The following is a 23,301-nucleotide window of genomic DNA, read 5'->3' on the forward strand; positions in this document are numbered from 1 at the left end:
TGTGGTTGTAAGAAAAAATCTCTAGAGGCGAATATTTTACACCATGTCAAGAGTTTATTTGACAGTATTTCAGAATATCTTTCAGTAAACAAGTTTTTTGTTTTTTAGCAAAATGTTATATATCAGTACTGTCGCATTTCATAAAAATAGTTGTTCACGTCTTTGAAACTACAGTATCAATGATACAGTAAACCATATTTGTAGGAATACAGCTGTACAATGTGAATAGTTCACAATTAACACTACACAGTTATACTTGATCTCAATGGGGATTCATGAACGCGGCATCCGTCCTTCACAAGTTCCAATAAAGCCGTTTTTTGTTTCTGTGTACAAAAGCACTCACAGCAGGCAGGGGGACAGCCTGAACAGACAGGGGGCTGGGGAACAAGTTTTCATCTTTTCTCAACTTTGACATTTGTACAAACAGTAAACACATTTTTACAGCCTCATGGTGTGTTCTCGTGCTCTTTGCTAATGTTTATCACGTGATCCACAGCCTTTTCACGTCAGCTCAGAAACATCCAGACTGTGTTTTACCCAGAAACCACTGCTGGTCAGGTTGAGTATTGATGATGCTTTACCACAAGGTCTTACTACTGTCCCAGTCTGCAGGTACATAGTCTAACTAAAAGCAGTTTACCAGTAGGTCCATATGATTTTACAAGTGCAGCTTATCTGCCATCGGGATGCATTCACTCAAGCAGTGATTATTTTTAAACTCATCTGGTCCTTGACCTTAATGAGAGCAATCATCTTGAAAGGATGCTGATAGCTGATGATATTAAAATGGAGAAATGCGGGATGATTGTGACTTCATCTGTGGTGTCTTGGTTTAATAGCAGCGTGTGTTGGCGCTGACAGCGGCATGTATGTTTCCCAGATCATCTAAAGTCTTGGGTTCAAACTGCAGCAATGCAAAGTGAACACGTTTTCTTTACAGAATAGATGACGCTGAAATAGTGCTCAGAAACTACAAAAACCATGGTCCACTTTCACAATAACCCTGTCTGAATAAACGTTGACAGCTCGGCTCTCCCAGAAGAGGATGTAATGCTACAGGCTACATTTGATTCCCCCTTTCAACACCGGGGGACAAGGGCAGTCTTTGACACTGATAAGCTATACAGCTGAGAGTGCATCCAAAAAAACCTTTTATCCTGCTTGGTGTTAAGTCCGAAGAAAAACAGGCTCCACAACTCAATGGTTTGCTGATATGTGTGTGTGATCACTAGCATTTGTTTTGCATTCAGTTTCCAAAACAAATCACAACAGCAACAGCTCTGCATTAGTTTGAGTAAGGCACTCCGCCCCACCGCAAAACCATCGGCCTCCTCTTTCCCACACCGATGCCCCACTCCCACAGTGATGTGGTACACTTAGCACAGTAAAAGGCATAGAAATGGGAAATATAGACTGGACACATTTTTTCTGTTGAGCATCAAATGAATACAACACATCTTATAATTCTGCACAATGACTGCATGGTTGACTTGTGATCAAACTGTGTACATAACTCAGAGTATTATGAGTTCTTACTAAGCTGACTGTCCTTAAAAGTTCAATATGATGGAGGGGAAAAAAAAAAAAAATCTGTTTTTGTCTCACGTGAGCACACATTCCACTCTCCAGCTCCACGGACAATATCCTCTGTTGATTCCAGCTCCAAAACATGTGAGTTCCTGTTTAATGACGCGGTTTGTATCCATGCACACAACCAGTGCCTCCGTCGGTGGTCCAGGTTTGGTGACTTGCTCAGTCTTTGATATGTAGTTATAGGAGGCCAGGGATATAGTGATCCTAAAACACTGTCCTGGTGTATTTTTTTGTCTTTTCTTTAAAATGTAACTACAACATGGCCTCAAAAACACCAACAGGTATGTTTTTGAGTTTACCAAATGTACATATTTTTCCACATCTTTACATTTACAGTAGATGATATATTGGTAGGCATGTGAAATCTAACATATGTTGGGTTAACCAGGCTGACACTTGGGTCGGTGCCATGTCCTCCAGGAGTTTCAGTGTCACTGCCTCCATCTGACAGATCTCATTCTTCCCAATGTGCGGAGAAAATAGAGCAAAAGTAAATCTGTTGGATGTCCACATGTCTCGCTCCTGGGAGGGACCCTGTTCCATCTGAGGTTAAGTTGCACTAACCAATCTGAGCCAGACTATGGTTGAGTGGTTAAAGGTACACGTCTAAAGCACAGCTCCACTCAGATGATAACGGAGGATCAGGGTTCCTACATGTTGAATATTATCCATCAAGTACTGTATGGTACGTCACTATAGCTGTGAAGCTTCCTTTGTTTTAAGGTGGTGGGTGTAATAATCATCTTGTAGGGACAAAAGGAAAAAATATCTCAGAAGGAGATGTCAAAGAAAACAGGACAGAAAGAGAACAAGGGAGCTTTACTGTTCTCCTCTGATGTCCAGTGGTGAACTGAATGAGAAACCAGGTCGGGTCCAAACCAGCTAGCTTTCTACCTGCATTCTACCTGCTTACTGTGGATGTCCAGGACCTCAGGGTACCAGGGATGTTCCCAGGGATGTTCCAGGGCCCAGGGGAGGCAGCTGCACTCCTTGCAGAAGGATCTTCAATGCTTTTAGAGGAACAGCAGAGACCACTGTGGCCACTGGCCTTCTCATCATCTCTGGGGAACAGACCTCTGGACACCAGCCTCTCCTGGAGGCTGACGTGTCCATCTCCACTGGCCAGAGAGGCTCCATTCAAATTCACACTCATGTAGGGGTCCCAGGGCCAGACAGTGCTTAATGCCTGTGTGTGCAGGCCTTTTCTTTCACAGCAGGGGGAGCAAGCCTCCCTCTGCCACTCTCTTCTTTCCATAGGTCTACTCAGGACAGATTTAGGAGGCAACACACGAGGCTGTCTGTCGCCTGGTCCACAGTCCACCTCTACAGACCCCTGAGGGGTTCCCTGCACCCTGATGATGCACTTCTGTTGGGTGGGCCTGCCACCTGTAGCCCCTCTAATGGAGCCGTGGTCTGTCGGCTGTGGAGCTTTGTCTACCATGCACACTGTGGCCTCTAGAGGGAGCTGATGAGGGGAGTCTGGGGCTGAGACTGGGTGGGATGAAAGCAATGGATTCGGGTGGGGTTCGAGGGTCACTTCCTGCAGGGCAGAGTGGGCTGTAGAAAGGGAATCCCAGGGGCCGGCACAGTCTGTTAAGAAAGAAGAAAACATGCTCATATGGACTGTGATGAAAAAAGACTGGCACAACGAGCATGCACATACACAGAGGGACAAAGAAGTAAAAAAAAAAAAAAAAAACCAGAAAATGTACACAATAATACACCACATCCTGATATATTTTCAGGCAAAAACTGCATGCAAATGCATGTGTGAACAGCACACTGGACTAATTAGGCTTTTGTGCCAATATAATCCCTAAATTCTAATGTACACTACAAACGTGGTAGCATTCATTCATTGCTTGAAAACAATGAATATGTTTGTAGTTGTGTGAGCACGGATTGATTTCACACAGTTTACTTCACAATCTGCTTCAGGATAATACAGTTTCATCAGGGGGGATGACCTTAAACCATATTGCTCTCTTTAGTACACATCACACATGACCTGTACACACAAAGCTGCTATTTTTCCATGCAAAAACTCATGCAAATCTACAGAGCATACAGATTATTCATTATGGAGAGAGAGAGAGACATGCAGTTTTTCCACAAACCGTGTCTTTAGAGTGGCCCATTAGGAAGAAATAGGGGGAGCTTAGTGTGTCACCTTTCATGCACATGGAGAGGTTGGGAGGTACCATTCCTGAGGGGAGGCAAGTAAAAGCCTATACCAATCATTAGACTTAAAGCAGAGGGGTTATAACACACCAAGGCTAAAGAGTAGCTTGTTATTCTACTGTTTGATCAAAATGATTTTTCACATAGAGACAAGTAGAATCCAGACATCAGAGCAGAAGAACAGAAATACATGTTAACATACATGTTAATATGTTCTTTAGTAAAACATAGAGCATTAGCAGGACAGAGCCATTCTGGTTGAAAAACAGTAAAGTTGAATCTCAAACAATGAATCTAGTCTGAAAGTGAGAAAGAAATCAGGTCAGAGACTGAGGATGAAGAAAGTATGGAAAGAGATTTAGGAACTTCGGTTTGTGTCAGGACAACGCACCATATTCTGGCACCTGTCCGGTGCCTCTCTTTAGCAGCAGCCTGACACGTCTGCCTCCCGCTTTGATGAGCTCAATGGCGCGGGCGTGAGTCATGTCCCGGGTGCTGTCCCCATTAATCTCTATGATCTGATCCCCTACCTGGAGAGAGACACAGAGGGCAGATTCGATTTCGGTTTATGCATGTGAAGTTGACTTTTCAACACATCCACAGTCTTGTGCTGTTGAGCATTTCTACTGGAGCAACTGGGGAATAAGTGCCATTAACTGTCTTGCTCACCTCCCCAGGAGGACACTGGGGGTGAGCAGAAGGTTACTGACTTTATGTGCTTACTCATGTTCCACATGTCCTACCCAGTGGTATAGTGAAAGATATGGGGCAGGCAGTAAAATGAAAGATAAAATGTTACCAGAAAAACAACAGAAGTCCTTGTTATTTTAATTCATGATCTCATCCATCTCACCCTCATCCTCCCATTTCGGATGGCAGGCCCATCCTCAGCAAGGCGCAACACAAATAGGTCCATCTTGTACTCCCTGCCCCCACGGATACTGAAGCCGAAACCCTTTGCACTTTTCTCCAACTCCACTGTGAAGTAATCAAAGTCCTGCAGAACAAAGAGCACAGAACATGCATCAAACCCACTGAAAATAACAGTAAAAGACTCTGCAAGGGTGATGCAGATTACAAAATGAGTGAGCATGTCCCCTTAATGCTTAACACAGTGTCGCTGTCAGTTGTTGGTCTATCGCAGCACCTGTGGTCTGAAGTCTGCAGGGATCCCCAGTGGAAACTGCGCAGCTGCAGGGTGCTGTCTGAAGTCCAGCAAACCAGGTGGGTGTCTGTAGTCCAGTGTTGGAGGCTGTCGATAATCAGTAACTGGTGGGTGACGGTAGTCTACTGGAGGCTGCCTGTAATCAGTGAATGGAGGATGGCGGAAGTCAGGTTTGACATCCTGTCTTGCTTTTACCTCTGACCTGAGGAGAGAAGGGCAGAAATAAATCAGCAGAGAGGTTTGTCCCATGATGAAGATACTGTTGTTTTCAGGGTAGTGTCTATTCTTGACACACCACCGCAAGTCTCCCACATATTTTGTAGATACATATAACATATAGGCTTGTTTTGACATGAGAATTAAGAAAGCATCAGGATTACTGCCGGTGTGCAGCTAAGGAGACTCACCAAAAAAAAAAAAGAAAAAAGAAAATATCGCTTTAGTTTGAAAGTTTTGAGTAATTCCCACTTGATGAAATAAATTCACAGCTGCTACTCTGTGTCTTCCTCTGAGACCCACATGCACACACAGCCAGTCATGCATGGCACATTTCGTATATTTATAGTTTGATAATTGTGGACAGGTTTTGAAAACTCCTCCTTCCTCCTGTCACCAAAGACATGAAGGGACCTCACATGTTCATCACAACAAAAACTTCAGTCTTTGTGCTTTACTACCTGCCGTCGTGGAGGTAGAGTTGTGGAGGGGGGCCAGAGTGCTGGGTGACCGGGCTCTGCTGGGTTCCAGCTGGTGCAGGCTGGGAGGCTGCTGGTGCAGGAGGGCCAGTTGCTGTTTGGTTTGGCTGAGCTGGTGTCTGGCTGGGTTGGACAGGTGCCTGACCTGTCTGACTGCCAGTCTGGCCTGGCTGTGAAACCGTTTGGCCAGGCTGGCCGACTCCTTGGCTTGACTGGGCTACAGGGCTGGGCTGGGTCTGTGGGCTGTGTTTCTGGGTCATGGGACTCTGCTTCTCTGAGCTGGGCCCAGACTGGGAACCTGTGATGGACAGAAGGTGATGTAAGATTTCACCTGAGTGAAAAATGTTAAACTGGAGAATGATCTATAACAATTTGGCAAACACGCTCAGGTTGCACCACGGTGACCTCCTAACCTTGAGTCCTTTATTTACTATAGCATAGTAAAGCATTTAACATAATACATTTTGCGTATAAAGTTGTCCCTTGCTGAATATAACAAAATATAGTCACTTATGACAGAAATGAGACAGATTTTGGAGAGTTTACTTCATCATGTACAGAGCAAAGCAAATCCAGCTACCATACAAAATTCACATAACAAAATTCAATATAATTTCACATGACAATTACCCTCCTCCGGTATGATGTGCAGTGTGACTGTTAGCCCAGCGTCTTTGATGAGCTTGACAATATCTGCGTGCGGCATACTGATGATGGACTGTCCATTCACAGCCAGGATCCGGTCGCCCACCTTCAGCTTCCCACATCTGTCTGCTGGGCTGCCCTCGATGATGCGTCCTATTTTATGGGGCACAGCTGGAAAGAGGCAACAAAAAGATCGTCAAGACCAATTCTATAGACAGACGTCAAAACAAAACAGACTAAATTCAGTTTCAAAGTGCAGAGAGTAAGATTTTGATTTACTTTATCATCCTTCTGCCTCGTTCTAAAACTACAGTCACATTTGTTTTTGAGCCTTACAAAGTGCAGATGCTGCACAGGAACACTCACCTGCTAGGAAATGAAACTTTATCAAATCTATATCAAAATAACAAAGTTTAGACAAAGTTTCTGCTTTTAATTGACACTTAATATCAATAAAAACAGAAAACTGAAAATTTTCACTTCAGTGTAAAATATTGGACCCAGCAAGCAAACAACGGACCTAAGGGAAAAAGCACCACACCCAGAACTAATATTTGATATTATAAAAGCTATTTACAACACACTGTATATCAGAATGGCCCACTTTTGATATATGCATATTCCTAGGTGCAATCAGAAACCTAGAGGGGTTCTTATGAATTTAGGAATATATCAGTAGAAATTTATACCTAGATTTTTTTAAATGTAGTAGATGTTCCCATAATTGCATCAGGTTTTTGTGCAGCATAAAATTCTTCAGTGTACAATCAGGCCAAACTCACTCAAGAATCCCAAGAATTAAAGAAGATCAGCTCTCTTTAGTGTAACCATAAGTTTAATAAATCCACATTTTATGACTTTTAAGGACCATTTCACTCAGCTTTAAATTTAGACCAAATTGGGAGCAAATGAACTTAGAAAACAAGTCAATGTGAGTTTGAGTTTGACCTCAGCTAATGAAAGTTCAGAAGATGTCAGATGGGATAAGAAACACCCCTCAAGTAAATTAATTAAGGGGCATGAAGAGCACTTATTAGCAGAAGAGATGTGACAGATATGATATTCTGATGCTGTTTCTTGGTGAACCTGCAATGCTAATTTGATTGACATTGTGTGGTAAAATAAAAGCCAGATATCTTATTCACCATATTTATCATACACTTTAAACACTAAAATTGAATATTCACATATTCAAAACACCCAGAGACATCATGTATAACCTGAAACAGCAATAGCAGAAAAATCCACAAACAATCACTCAAGCAAAGTCATCACCCCCAGGATCCTTGGTCATCAAGATGTATAAATCATAATTTGCATTTAGGAACAACCTTCAGGCATCCAGGCCGAGGCAACTCACTGATGACAGTGGCGTTCTCCGGTCTGTTCAGGGAGCTGATGATGACGAAGCCGAAGCCCTCGTTTTCCTTCCGGTGAATAACAACATCACTGGTTTGCAGGGCAGATCCCTCTGGAGGAGAGGTGGCAGTGGGGACAGTGACCGTCGAAGGGCCCGAAGCCAAGGCTGCATCGCTGCGTGGAGAGCTGTGCTGTGTCGACACGGAGCCCGGGCTGCGACCGTTCACAGGACACAGGTCACCTGGAGGGGAGGAAGGAGGGAGATGAGTCAAAGTAACAGCTCTGCTTGTGTAAAACAAGACAGAGGCCATTATAGTTAAACAGCTTCTTAAACTTCTGTCATTTGACAGGTATGTTTTTCGCCTCCCAGCCATAATGTGTTTGGAAAGAAACAAACCACAGAACCTGCTGCAGTGTGCACAATGAACAAAAGATAGATATATGCATCATCTATTACCACAGAAAAGATGTGTGTGTGAGAAGAAGACACTGATCCTCCAGACTGTCAGCATGTGTGTCCTGTCCAAGTTGCCATTTCTTTTTAAATTTGATGCCAAGGAAATGTGAAGCATGTTCCCCAGTCTTGGTAAAGTGTGAAAAAATTAAAACAAAAAAAGAAAACAAACAAAAAACATGTCCTCACCAGGCATTTGCACTCTCCTTCTCACAGTCAAGCTGACTTGACCGTTGCGAGCGGCTGCATGCATCAAGTCTATTACGTATTTGTGCGGTTTCCCAGCAACCACATTTTTATCCACAGAAATTAACTCGTCCCCAGGCCGAAGTCGCCCATCACGCTCAGCAGGAGTGTTCTCTATTATAGCTCCGATAACAATCTGTTCAAAGACAACCAATATTAGCAGGATAGATGAAGGTGAGGAGGTCGAGCCTGAGACACAGTAATTATTTGGTCTAATTTGTAAACTAGTTTGGAGTCTTTGTTATCATCTTCTGAAATATTCTGTTGCCTGTTGTACACCAGCACAAGTTAGCAAGGCGTTACTTCAGTATGGGAGGTACTGAGCAGTAAAGAGGGTCAGGATTCTGTGAGTTAAGTCAAAGTGTGTGTGGACAGTGTGTGTTTGTCAGATGCATGCAGTGGATGAAGTGTGTGAGATGAGGTTAGGTACAGGTCAGGTGAGGTTGGTGTGTATGAGGTTAAAATGTATAGTGGTCCAGCCCGTCCCATACGAGCCTTGTCACGGGCGTCCGGACTCACAGCCTGCACGGCCTCGTCTCCCCCCAGGATGCGGAAACCGAACCCGGTCTTCTCCCTCAGCAGGTGCACCTCTACCTCTTCATACTCTGGACCTGACACGCACAGATGCAGACAATAAATGCTGCCTCGTTCTTTAATTTGAATTTGTTTACGAAATGCTCCACCAACCACAAAACAAAGCTTCTGTACTCACGCCGGCTCTCGTAGATTGCCCTTGACTTCTCGTAAAGGTCATAAGGGTCGGGCTTGTTAAGGTCGAAGCCTTCATTTGAGTCAGGCACTGAAGTACGGTGCTGTGGCTGGTTTGGGAAGGGTGTGCCAGGAGGCAGGACCGGCCCAGTCAGGTTTGCCTGGGGGCTGCCATGCGGATCCCATTGATCAGTCAGCTACAAGGAAAACACCAACAACAGATGGTTAATTGAAAATATGTAGATTTAAAGCTCTTGTACTGATTTAATCCTGTGCATTACACGTCCCCCAATCATTTTGAAGTGCAGACAGCACATAAGGCAACATTTGAGTATTCAAGTTTCTTCAGTAAAGTGGGCAAAATGCCTGGAGGGTCCTTGCATTCTTCCTGAAGGCTCTTATTGATTAGTTTCAGGGAAATGGATTTGTAGTGCGGACACAACAAGCATACAGATAGAAAATAAAAACCTGGAGCACACAGGACAAAGATCCAGTAAGAGCAACAGCCATGTTACCACACCATGCAGGCATGAGAGCAAACACAGCTAAATTCTGGGCAGGACTTGTAGTACATACACAAGTAAAAGTAAAAGAGACAAGAACTAATACGAGCATACACACCACCATCTGCAGTACTAATAAGACTAATAAGCATTTCATGTGCAAATTAAGTTGGGGTGAAAAAGAAACTAAAACAATTTATAGCAGCAAAAGAATCAACCTGTATAAAACTAATCCAGTTTAATGAAATGCTATAACCATAATGACAAAGCTTTATGCTTACTATGAAAGGCAAAGTTAAAACAAATCCAAGGATAAATAAAAGTTTCCCAAGAAAGAGAACGCTTAAAAATGATTCAGAAACCTTAGTTTTTTACACACTAGATTTAATTTTAACTGGATATAATTGACAACATTCTTACAACAACATTATTCTTTTGACGTTATTACAAACCAAAAGCTGAAATCCCTCAATTAAGAATTTAGAGCGTTTACTAGAGAATTGTCTATCTTGTGAGCCTTAATTATCTTTGAAATGTGTCCAGACCCTGAAACTGAATTGACTGGACATAGTTTGTAGAGGGAATGACCTGTGTGTATAGACATTCACACTATATGGTGGGACAAAAACCACGAAGCCCATCCAACTCTCTGCAGGACTCCATAAAAAACTGTGGTGAGGCATAGATCAGGGCAAGGGAATAAAATCATTTCTAAAGCTTTGACTGTTCCCAGAAGCACAGTGGCCTCACTAACTGTGAAATGGTTTTTCTATTTTACAATTTTTAGTTTGGAACCACCAGGACTGTGCTCAAATTCAGGTGTGCAAAACTCATAGAGCTTTGAAGCTGAAGGGTCAGAATACTTTTGTAATGAGAGATTTTTAATGAATTAAAACCAATTCTAAAAACATGTTATCAATTTGCTATTATAGGTTATTAGATGTTGATCAATCAGAATAAATGGAAGTCATCCGATCCAAAGATCCAAAGGGATCTGAATATTTTCTGAAGCCACTTGATATTTATTTAAATGCTGTAATTTAGTAAATCTCTGCAATACAGAAAAATATGGCCAGGGGCAGATATGTTATGTGAAACCAAATAAATATTCCCCAATTTAAATGTAATGTAAATGAGATGAGATACATCAGCCTGAGTATTCTAACCCCATGAATGGGTGCTGATTGAACAGGCAGTGACAGGTGCAGTTTAAATATAAATCTGAAGAGCTTTCCCCAGCTGCCAAGGTGTGAGATCTGATGTGATCAAGCCAATAAGGAGGTCAAGACAGGCTGGCTGATCTGATCATATGCAATACTACTCTGATTCAGCCAACAAATCAGGTTCACAAACCAGCATTTTCTTTTTGTCTTACTCATGCACACACAAACAGAAAAACATTTGGTTCAATAACTGTACCTGTTTGGAGGTCTTCCATGGCGAGATGTGGCCTGAGGAAAAAAGAAAGAAAAAAAAAAACAAAAAACAGATTTGGTTTGTGTGTCGGATTCAGGCAAACACAACTATACAGACAAAACCAGCTACGACGGAACCAACCGCATGTCTACGAACGGAACGCTGGGTGTAAATGTTACAGTCACGGTGTGCTGTGCGAAAAAATTTGTTTGCTGATTTCATATTCCTGTTTTGACTTTGTGCAAGTCTTCCTAAACGGGTCTGGTTGTTGCATTTGTTTTCAATGTATTTACATCAGTAGCTGCAGGCAGACACACACACACACACACACACACACACACACACACACACACACAAAGTTATCTCTGTGACTAGTATTTTATCTTCATCTACTAAACAGGGAGCAATTTATATCACTGTGTCTCCTCCATATGAACACGTATGCTGCTGAGACCCACATACATATTAACATAATAGGATGCAATGGCAGTCCTGAATAAACATTCACTTATCAAGCACACTGTGTGTATAATAGTAGTGTACTGGCTAAAATATATCATAAACTTACATTCCAACTATACATTTTCCTCCTTTTTGGATGTGTGAGATAGAGGTGGAGTGAGGGGAGATTTGGGGACAAGGAAATACAATAAATCCTTCTGAAGTCAAAAGGAAAATTCATGTCAACTATTCCTTACACTGTTATCTTCTATTTTTCCACATTTTATACTCCCAGCCCTCCTCCATTTGCTTAATTGAAGCATCTTTTGTACCTTGAAATCTATTCCATTTTCTTTCAACGTCCCTGCTGTGTCTGTGAGAGTGGAGGAGGACATAAGAGGTCGGCGAAATGAGAAATAAAACCACTCCTGTCTATGAATGCCATAAAAATGACTGGAGGTTCGAGAAGAGCTATGGAGCTAAAACGATTCAGCACACAGGCAGCAGCAGAGGGAGGGCTCTGTGGGAGGCTGGGACTAATAACCATGTCCTGCAGGGAATACAGGCCTTAAGGGACGCCTTTAAGGGATTCTAATAACTCATTCTCAAGAAACTTTCCTTAATGAACCAGCAAAAGAAATGACTATGAGCTACAAGACGATTGTCCACTCATATTAAAGAGGAGTGTCAGCCTCATAGACACGTTTAAGCTTAATTTAAATGCTAATGCAATTCATCAGCATATGTGGCGGATGTGTGGTGCACTTGTATGCATGCTGATGAAATGCAAGTAAATGACCGGCAGAGTGGCTTCATGTGGCCTCTGTCACAAGTTAATGGCCAGGCAGTCTGGCAGTCTGGTCTCACAAACTAGCCTGCTGAGATCTGGATGGCCTTCAGATCAGCCTGATTGGCTTGTGCAGCCTGACATCCTTTTCTTCACAGCCATGATCTGCATCCTCATTGGTGCCACAAAATGTCTCTAGTCTGTCGTTGGCTCTGCTTCAAACTGGGATGTCAGGGAACGGAGCTGTGAACGCCACCAGAGCTCAGTGAAACTCTGGCCGGGTGCCCACACTACAGCGGAGTAGTCAGATACAGAGACAAACACATGCAGTCACACATGCAATGGACGTCTAACACCCTGTCTGTGCTGCACAAAGAACCAATGCTCTCAGTCACACATCTGAAATCATGTGTGCAAGCTAAACTCCACTGGTGCCCTGCACAGAAACTCGACATCTGCAAACACAAAAGGACTAAAACACTTGTGATATTTTGAACATCTGAGTCACTTCACAGGATGTTATCCTTTCTTTCATCCTAGACAAAGAGGTGTGTCAGGCTGATGGTCCCGGTGAGGCAGCTTCTGGAGTAAAATCCATTTCCAGCTGCGTGTGTGCATGTTTGAATACAGACCTGTGTATGTACAAATGCATTAATATGTGTAGGGCAACCTTATTTTCAGTTTCAGTCTGCTTTTTAAATGGTGTGTCTGATGAGTGTGCACCCTTATAAAGGCTAACCACCAGGTGGCAGATGCTGCTGCTCAGCACCAAAGCATTTGATCTCAGCTGCTCACATACGCATACATACATGCATGGTGACAGGCAGCCACACACACAAGCACACTTTTCTCTAAACCTGCTGCAGACACTTGCATCAGGCTCAACACAGACTCTGCAGCCTTCATTAACTTTAATGTAATTAAGTAACTGCACAGTTCACAATCAATTCACTTGTGTCTGACAACAATTTTTCAATATATCTCCAATAATGGTCAATAATGTAGTGCAGACTGGAGACAACATGCTGAGTGTAAAATCAGCAACCCACACTTCAACACTTATAACTGATAGACTAATGTAACAGGATCACTAAGATCTAATGGCTCTGATTGCTTTTCAGGTCTGCAATAATAATTCCTGTCACACTTCAATTAATTAAACTTGAGATGCATATGAGACTGATTGCCTTCACCCCTAATTAAATACTACCCATGAAAAGGAGCCATGCAAATGAGAGCGTATCTATATTTTCTCTTTATTGTTCTGTTATCATCTCAGAAACAATTCCAACTAACTCTTCACTTCTGGCAATTTATCTCAAGAAACAACCTCAGACTTGATGACAGCTGCAAAGCTGCTGGGTGGCAAAACAACTAGTGTTCTTTGACTTTCTTAACTCTCTTTGTTACTGGGAAGTTGGGTGTAGGTGTGTTCAAGTCAACTTCTGACCCTGTGACCAAAACACCTTGTGTGGGATCAGTGCAAGCACACACGTCAAACAAACAAAGCTTTCACTGTGCAATTTAATTTCTTCACAGGTGGCCGATCTTGCAAGAAATAGGAGAAAGTGGGAAAATGGTCACACTCCATGTCATTCTGACACTTCAAACTTCTCCACTAACTAATCATCATTCCTTTATAACTCTGTCTTGGTTTATTTCCTCAAACCACAGGCAGGTGTTCGTCTCATTTTACTTCAAGACCAAAGGTAAAATTTTGAACATATAAGCATTAAAGGTGGTGTGGAGCAAACATGTTACAACACTGAGCTTGGGATTCAACATGTGACAGTACAGAACAACCCCTTTGAATACACACACAGCCAACAATGAATGAATGAACTTTCTGCTTCAATTTCTAATGCATGTGGGAGGAAACTCAGACAGGGTGGTGTGTGTTCAGTCACACACAGTAACTAATCTGATTTTATACTTAATAAAACATGAAAACACCAACTGTACACAGACAAAACTAAAAATGCTGTTTGCATTATTATTTCAGTGTTTGAGGTACAGACGTGCTGGTAACCAAGCAGCATCATGGAACCAGTTCAGCTTGTTTACCAGCCAGATGAGCCTATCCACAATAATTTCTGTCCAAAGCTCATTAGAGTAAAAGAAGTACATTTATTTTGAAGATGAGTGGCTCCAGTGGGAATGGAAACGCTTTCCTGTGGTGGTGTTGGTTCCATCTCTACCAATGTGTGTTAAATTTGACCAGCTTTTAAGCTGCTGCATCTTCAGACACTGCCCTGATAAAACCCCAGTGTTGCTCCAGTGCATTTCACTGGCGACTGACTGGAGGATTGATGACATGTCAGTGATAAAACTGCATGTTGAAAACGCTGAGAACATATAGTGTCACACACAAAACACTTAGTATGACGTCTGCCTACAGACTTATTCTCTGCATTAGATCAGCAAACATGGAACACATTAAAATATATCTATACTGTCTAAAGTCTAATAATGTGTCCTGTGGTTCTTTGCTCCTGCAATCATCCAATTTCCTCAAATCTAATATTTTCTTAGCCAACACATGGAAATTGGTTGGACTGCTGGTCTGTGAAATGATCTAGAATTATTACACTTTTTAGGAAAACTTTAAATTCAAGAAATAATAATTTGTGTCAAGCAGAAATATTCCTCTAGTGTCTGAACTATTTAATATGCCAAAAATAAAATCTCATCCATAGACTTGAACAAAATGCTGTGAATGTGTTCAAAAATAGAACGAGTGTCAAAATTATCATAATCAAAATCTCTTTTGCTCTTTCAGCACTGACTGTTAACTCTAGTTGACTCCTCTCATGCAAAGATGCAGCTGGGCCTGAAGATGCACAGTAATATGATATTTGTGCATATCAATCAGAAGCCAGCTTGTATTTAGCTGGGCAGTGGCTCTTGCACTAAGCCCTTCTTTCTTTCTGTTAAAATTATTTCAGTCATTCAGACATGTCAAATTGCCACCTGTGATTTTATACAAGTTCTACTGTACTCACATCATTTTCTCATCATCAGTAAAATGTACAGATCAAGGACCATCAACAGGCAATAAAAGTGAAAAATGATTTGGCTTTGACTAATGAAAGTGAATGACATTTATACCAACAATGCCATGTTATTTTAATGAAATATGCCTTATCCATCAAAAAGTATAACAATCACATTTTATTTATTACAGGTATGTATTTTAAATTTGGTTATAATACATATTAGTTTTATTATGTCTCATTTGTAAGTTTCCTTACAAAGCACTTATGAATAAACAATAGAAACAATAAAACTGTCTACTACTAACCAGGCAGTCAGTCAAATAAGGAAGAAACAAGGGAAACTTTCTTTCTTTCTCACCTGCTCCTGCTCTCTGTATGAGGAGTGTTGCCTCAGCTCCCACGGGACACTCTTTAAGCATCTCCACCACTCGTCCATGTCCAGCTGCAGCCACAGGCTGCTGGTTCACCTCCAGGATCAGGTCTCCCTCTATAAGCCCAGATGCTCCCTGTGAGCCCGGCTCCAGCACCTGCACCACAACGGCACAACACATCCACTATCATTTGGACCTGTTCTGCTGTGATTTTATGATAGTTTCCAGTTTCATTAACATAAACTCTATTATCTACCAAAATAAATAAATATGAGCTAAAATGGAAAAGTGCACATTGCTTAGTTCGTACTAAGAGTCATCATTTTCTGTTAATTCTGAAAAGAAATCTCCTTTTAAATCATCCAAGAAGCTCCCAGCATTTAAAAACTAACAGTAACATATTATATTTCATGGTATGTGCAGCTTGTTTGTGGGTAACTTGCGAAACAATGCCATTATCATAACCTACAATCAGATTTTTTATTTGTTCTTCTAAAAGAATATTAAGTCTTGAATGTTGAACATAAAAACAAATTGCTTGCAAAGACAGATGTTTTGTTGTAGTGCAGATGTTTTAGTACAGGTAATTAACAGGCGTGAGAAATAGCATCTGTCATATTGCAGCTCATCTTATCTAATTCAGCTAATGCTGTTTGGATTTAGGGTACACAGGATGGTACTGTACTGTACTCTATAGCTTTGTTAGGACAGTCAGTCAGGACATTACATGTTAGTGGATAGAAAACCCTCCACATGCTGAACTCACATTGTTGGTATTAACCTCTTTCTTTCTCTACCTACCTGCATTGGCTGTATTCATAGCAGCTTGACCTGCTGTTTTCACTGTCTCAAGTTTAATTTGTAATGTAATAATTTGAAATTATAGTTTTAACTTTACTATTTTAACACATTCGCTTTCTGAAACACAAACTGTCAAACAATCAAACTGGTCTGAAGCCTTTTATTTCTACTATTGATTTTAGTCTACAAAGTGAATGAAGAGATGTACAAATGACCCATGATACATCACCTGTTTAACGCGCTGACCAGTGGGACTGTCTGCGATAGTGAAACCAAATCCCTCCGCCCCTTTCACCATAGTAACTGTCAGCAGCTCTGCCCCTTGTGATGTTGCCCCGGCAACCCCTGCAGCCCCCGAAGACGCCATGGACACGTTGTCGTCGTGAGGTGTGAGTGCCGAGGCTGAGCCAGGTGTGGTGGGCGGCAAGGACGAGCCATCTAGATGTGTGTCCCCAGGGTGAGATGCTCCAGACTGGGCCAAAGCCTGAGGAGGCAGCTGGGAGCTCAACGACAGGTACTCCAAGTAGGGGTCGTAGCTGCCGCGACCGTTAACCACCAGGGGGCGGTGCTCCAGGCCAATGGGTGTCAGGGAAGTACTCGCTGCTCCACTTGGGTCCTCAGGGTCAAAAGGCAGTGGATAGCCTCGACAAAGCACGAGGGTCACACTCTGGCCAATCGGGACAGACTGAAACAGCTTGACGACATCGGCATGTGTGGTACCCAGAACGCAGATGTCGTTAATGTAGACGATAACGTCACCTGAAGAGGGAGAAAACAGGACAAAATAGCTTCAGTCTCAATCACATGATGTTACGCAGACCATTCGATCTGGTCTCAAACAGACTGCCTGCTGCTATAAATGTCAAATCTCCACCATATCAGGACATACTGGAGCAACACGGGAGAAAGACAAGATCCTGGCCACAAAAGAGTGTCACACAAAAACATAATATCAGTTCACTGTCTACAAGTATATGTGTGAAACAGGCGTGAGTGAGACAGGGTCAATGTCTCTGCACCTCTGTGAATATGACACCCTGGCATCTATATTGTATGCTCTATGTTGTTTTTCTTCCCTGTAAGGTGACCTTGTGACTTTGAAAGGCGCCATGAAATAAAATGTATTATTATTATTATTATTATTATTATTATTATTATTATAGAGAGCCCTAAGTATTTTAATAACACAGATGCACACAGTTATGGTCACAATGTTACAACCTGATTGGATGGTGACATTTCCAGTCACCAGTTTCCAAACGCTCCGTCATCTCAGCTGTAGTTAGAACGTGTGGAAAGTTATGGATTTCAGCTTTAAAGTCAAAGCCCTATGACAAATACAGCTGCCTCAAATCCTCTATTTCACACTTCTGGAGGCGCTCTCTGTCACACATGTAGACATCCACACACTCCCGTGAGCACACACATAAACACACACCACACGTGTCACATGCACAATCGTACACAATCCCTAAAAGCAATGCCGCACAGCTCAAATAGGCCAGCTAATCTCAGCCTGGGTGCGCCCGTGTGTGATTGCGTGCACGCGTAAGTGCGAATGTTTGTGTGCGCAGCTCTGGCAATGTCACAGAGCGGAGAGGAGCAAGTTGGAGAGAGAAATCAGAACAGAGAGGGAGGAAAAGGCTGAAAGACCGGAATAAAGGGATGGAGAGAGAAATACTGAAGAGGTAGAGAGAGAAAGAGGAGAAAAATATACTGAGGCTGAAAGCAGAGGAGAGGTGTCTGATGACATGGTTAGATAAGAAAGCATAATAAAGGGTAAGTCAGAGAGACAAAGAGAGAGATGGGGATAAAATAGAAAGAAAGATCCCAGATAAAAGAAACTGATGATAGGCAGAGAGAGAGAGGGGCATAAAAACAGAGAGCAGGAGCTGATGGGTAGAAGGAGGATTCCCAGCTACAAAATGAGCTCTAAATGAGCAGTTTAGACACTGACCGTGCCAGGCAGGGGGCCAGCTCACAGGTTCAGAGCACATAAGGCCTCATGTAGTAGTTTCTTCTCTGAGTCTATGACTACAGCCCATTAACTTTTACCAACTTCAGCTTTTTGAGGTTTGACCACCTCCGGAAAAATTCTTCAACTTTTGATTTAATATTTACAAATCTCAGTGTATGATTTTTTTTAAAATACAGTCAATAGTGGTTGTAGTGTAGGGATAAGTCAATTAATCTCCTAATGAGGCTGTGCTGGTGTCAGGTTGGCCGATCAAATTGGTTCCTCTCATGGCCATGAAAAGGAGACTGTGTGTGCTGAGAAGATCTGAAGTCCTTGTCTGGGATACCCAGTGCTACAGGAACAAATATAGGGCACCCCAAATATGCCATCAAGGGCCAATGGTGTCTCTTTCTAAAATGAATTGGTATTTCTGAGAATACTGAAACCTCAATTTTTACATTTTACATTTCTAAAACGTGCTTCAACAATTCTTAGAGTGCAGTTTTGTTCACATTACTGACATTATTTATTTATGATGCAGCTTGGAAGGATTTCATCAGCTTGTGTTTGAGTTTTTTTCTGAACAGCTGGAGACTAAATGTTTTCAGTACACTAACAAAAGTCCATCTTTGAGTGAGTGCATCCCTCGACATGTGAAGATTTAAGGGGAGAGCATCTTGAAAAGACATGTTGACAGATGTTACCTGATAGGCAGGAAAATATGTGTGGAACACATTTTGAGCTTGATCTGGGAGGAAATTAAAGTCCACGCTGGTGAGATGTCAGAATAATGAAGCCCTGCTTAAGCACTTCTATAAGTATTATAGCACTGCAGTAGTTTGTTCAAATCTTAAATTATTTCTGAAACAGTTGTCCAATTGGTAAATATCGGTAAACATAATTACCTGTGTCCATCTTTCCGTCCTGAGCAGCCGGTCCGTCTGGTATCACACTCTTCACTTGCAGAAACTCGTCAGGCTCATCACCTCCTATGATTGTGAAGCCAAAACCCATGTTGCTCTTCTGCAGGGCTGTGGACAGGAAGGTGCCCTTCAGCTGGGTTGGGTCCCTTGTAAACATTGGTTTCTCTGCAGGAGGAGAAGGTCTTGAGAAGACGCTTGTACGTTCAGTTTGTCAAATTATTTTTGTGTGAAATGATCTTTTCAGTGCTACAACATTTTTTAACGTATGCAAAAGCACCAATAGAGACATATTTTCATTAACTCCTGATAGGATGACTCATTACAGGTATGCAGTTTTCACTCAGATGAAGTAGTACATTATGTACTGGACTAGTACGTCATCACACGCGTGCCTGAATAAGCCCGATGACGGCCTCGGGGTGAGCATGTTCTCTGCCCCCCCCCCACGCTGTCACCAATCTCCATTCGACCCTGTACATTGTGACACTTTGCATTTGCCTCATGAAATACTTAGGTCAGAGAAACAAACAATGCACAATGTTCAATTTGACAAAAAGTGTACAACAGGGCAAATTAACAATTTAAAAACATCTTTCAGCTTTCAGGGGCCATTGATGCCCTGAGGAAAATGGCAATGTGCCATACATGTCTGTTCTGCAGTCCTGGCATTTTCATATTTGTGCAAGCTAGTCTGTCAGCATGTTTTATTCAAGTACTACAAGTACATACTGTAGTATTTAATGTGTACCTCTGTATATAGTGGGCAGTGGTAGTGCAGAAAGTCCCTGGCTCTGCATCTGCCGCTGCTGCTCCAGGCGTCTCTTGGCTTCCAGGACTGGGTTCTCGAACTGAGTCCTTCGGTTGATGTGACTGAAGATACAGCATCATTAAAAATAACGGGAAAGTGATAATCCAGAGCCGTTTTAAAGCCAAAAACAGGAATACCACTATACAGTTCAGAAGTCTAAACTTAAGTATAAAAGTATTTTCAGTAAAAATGTACTTTAGAAACAAAGTGAAGGTACTCATTTAGGATATTGCAAATGTGTGTTTAGCCTTGCAACTGTGTATACCCACACAGGAGATATTTACAGACTTGTTTATGGCTGATTATGCATCCTCTCTGCATTTACAGACTGACACCTTAAGTGTCTCTGCCATGGATCATATGTTTGGTTTGTTGCAGCTGTTGGGATGGAAAGAATTACACCTGCCACATGACGTAGGTACTACACATCTCCTGAGCCCATGTTATATGTAGGAAATACAGGTACCAAAGCAGGTCAGCTTCTACTCCACTGATAATTTTTTATATTGACATTGAATCACTTGACTGTGAAACAAAATGTTTGTTAATCTCACAGAACAGCAAGTAGATATTTTACCAGAATTTGACATTGGATGTGTTTTAGTGGAAGTCAAATATTTGCAGCTACGACCAAAATATACATCCAAATTAAATCTCCCAGAAATGTAAGAAATAAAAGCATTTCCCAATGGACTATAGAACGGCTGAGTTAACCAAGTCAACAGGGAGACTTACTCTACGTAGTAGCTGCCATAGATGGGGTCATCTATCTTCTCCCAGCCATAGGGCAGCTCTGAGAGGGAGGAGAAACAGAGGAGGGAAAATAGTCGGTTTAGGTTGAGAGCAAATGAAGGAATGTAGACACTAAATTGAAACACTGAGGGGAGACAACATGAATCTCGGGGCTCACAGCTAGACACTCCCAAAACACCCCCTTTAATAGACAGACAACACTTCGATCTGCAGCATTGGCGATCTTCATGGAAACACGAATCACAACAGACGCCTCAATATAAAGCAGGGCAGGAGGAAAAGAACATTTAAATCGTCTGACACATCACATCCTGCCCTCTCTCTTATTCTCTTATCTTTGTTGTGTGTGTGCAAATCCTTCAAGGCCGAATATCTTCACTGTGCTACCTCATGTTTGTCTCTTTTCTTTCACTCACCCACTCGTTTTCACCTTGCATGGCTTCAATGGCTGTTTATTGTCTCCTCTAGCTTTCTGTTAACTCCCTTCATCCATCCTTTTGCTGATTGATCCCTTCCCGCTCTACCATAGAAGAACTGGGTCAAGGCACTAATAAAATTTCCATATTATATGCCTTATTCTTCTATTTCACAGCTGACATGCACATAAAAAAATTCAACAACAATGGGACTGACCTCATCCTGCAAGGCCACATTAACATACAAGAATACACACAGGTTCATCTGCCCAAGTTGTTCAAGCAAATCCAATGAAAGCATGCGAACAATAGTGTCATACGGTCTGAGAAAATACACTAACAATGAATCATTAGAGACATGATATGACTCTGAGCTTATTATTAAAACCCAAATACACAGAAAACTGGAGTTCTGAGTGAGACAGTGGGAACAGGGTGTGTGTGGGTGTGGAATTTGTATAGAAAAGTGTGTGGTGGTGTTGGCAGGCAGGGCAGGGAGTTTAGCTGTGATGCTCCTGTTCCATAACTCATTTGCTTACGCAGGCCAATCACTAGTGTGTGTGTAGGCAAGGCCAGAACCACTGGAAATACAGCCTCAGTACCAACCAAAACCTGCTTAAAGAACCGAGTCGCAAAATTGTCAAGATTCAAATATTTGCATCAAATGCAGGGCTCAATAGTTCTTATAGTTCTTGTTTGGCTGCTTGTGTTTAGATAACATCGTATTTTTAAACAGTCACTCAATGACAGACACACACACAAATCCCCAACTCTATTATTTATTTTTTTTACAAATATTCATGACATTAATACTATGGCATCATCCCCTCAAAGTATATTGTAATAATGAACTGATATTTATAATCCATGTGTGAATGTGTGAATGTGTGTGTGTGTGTGTGTGTGGAGCATGTGCTACAATTATCTTTGTTCTGCTTTACTGTTTGCTCAAACACCTGCCCTGTACTGCCACTACTCAAATGACCCTTTTCAACCTCCAGGCAGAGGACTCAGATGGATTCACATTTCAAACCACCTTAAATTCCCTCCCACCCTGTCCATGCACCACCTTAAATGTCGGCCTAACTCATCCACTAGTCGCTTACCCTCCCCCTAAAGTGAAAGGGAGACAGTTTCCATGGAAACCACCAGTGGAAATCTTTTTTTCTTGCCTGAGCTGAGGGCTCTGTCTTGTCTCTTTTTGCAGCCGCTGAAATACAGAGAGAGAGCGTGTGTTTGCCTGTGTGTTTTATGCATTTGTATGTGTCTATATTTGCAGTGTGTGTGCATGAGTGTAATAAATGGCTGAACTGCTTTTGCTTGTTTGAATGAATAAAAGCATTATCGTCTTCGACACTGAATGAAACACCTCATGTGTCTGAGTGTAGTATGAGCACTAAGAGGCTAGCTTGTGTGTGTCTGGGAGCTTCTTTATGTTTATGGGTTTTGGTGTCTCTCTCTTATAATTGTGATTCCTCTGCATCAGATGACTCATCTCCCCTTTCACACAAAATCTCTCTCGACCAGCCAGGAACAGATACAATAAACTCATCTGACTCACAGAAAAAATAAAGTTAATTAACTTAAATCAAACAACAACCTCCATTAAATTTCAATTAATAAAACAACTCAGTGACATTACAGTCTATACTTGATGGCGGAAAAAAACTTTGTCATCGGTTATTGATCGTCGACTGAAGGGGAAAAATGTAAAACTATCAACTTAAAATAACATCTACAATACACTGAAGTGAGTGACTGCATTATTACAAATTTATAAAAATTCACATATGAAAAGATGAATTGCACTGTAGCTTAAACTACACTAAAGGTCCACTGCCATGCTGACAGCTCTGAGAGGCTATATTACATGCTCGCAATAACAATCCTAACCCAACATTTAGTTTAGTGTATTAATGTGCTAACAGTTGCTATTTTGCTGGTGGCAACTTTAGTTTTGCAGGAATCTGATTTAAAATCAAAATTAAAATTTTGACCCAATTAAAAGATGGATTGCCTAACATGCAGATAGCATGGCTAAAAATTTAACAGTAATCAGTTATGAAAATACTTTCAGATC

The 23,301-nt window shown here is 41.9% G+C and overlaps 1 protein-coding gene across 6 annotated transcripts in view; it reads right to left on the reverse strand.

Annotated features, from left to right (window-relative positions):
• Positions 1-45: 45 nt before the first annotated feature.
• Positions 46-23,301, reverse strand: part of magi2b (membrane associated guanylate kinase, WW and PDZ domain containing 2b) — a 72,736-nt gene continuing 49,480 nt past the window's right edge. For 3 of the 6 annotated variants that reach the window (XM_026312306.2, XM_026312304.2, XM_026312308.2), the window contains 16 exons: positions 20,788-20,845; positions 19,993-20,114; positions 19,227-19,409; positions 16,594-17,123; positions 15,551-15,719; positions 10,972-11,003; positions 9,054-9,246; positions 8,837-8,952; positions 8,285-8,477; positions 7,643-7,882; positions 6,268-6,453; positions 5,620-5,935; positions 4,925-5,144; positions 4,631-4,774; positions 4,169-4,307; positions 46-3,186 (listed from right to left, as the gene is read on the reverse strand). In XM_026312306.2, the coding sequence (XP_026168091.1) occupies positions 2,498-3,186; positions 4,169-4,307; positions 4,631-4,774; positions 4,925-5,144; positions 5,620-5,935; positions 6,268-6,453; positions 7,643-7,882; positions 8,285-8,477; positions 8,837-8,952; positions 9,054-9,246; positions 10,972-11,003; positions 15,551-15,719; positions 16,594-17,123; positions 19,227-19,409; positions 19,993-20,114; positions 20,788-20,845 (3,530 nt within the window). In that variant the 3' untranslated portion in view covers positions 46-2,497. Of the gene's footprint in view, positions 3,187-3,713; positions 3,803-4,168; positions 4,308-4,630; positions 4,775-4,924; positions 5,145-5,619; positions 5,936-6,267; positions 6,454-7,642; positions 7,883-8,284; positions 8,478-8,836; positions 8,953-9,053; positions 9,247-10,971; positions 11,004-15,550; positions 15,720-16,593; positions 17,124-19,226; positions 19,410-19,992; positions 20,115-20,787; positions 20,846-23,301 lie in introns of all 6 variants that reach the window. The other 3 variants (XM_026312309.1, XM_026312307.1, XM_026312305.2) reach the window with 3 other exon arrangements.

This window comes from Mastacembelus armatus, chromosome 6 (genome assembly GCF_900324485.2).
Source record: "Mastacembelus armatus chromosome 6, fMasArm1.2, whole genome shotgun sequence".
In the NCBI taxonomy this organism is placed as follows: Eukaryota; Metazoa; Chordata; class Actinopteri; order Synbranchiformes; family Mastacembelidae; genus Mastacembelus; species Mastacembelus armatus.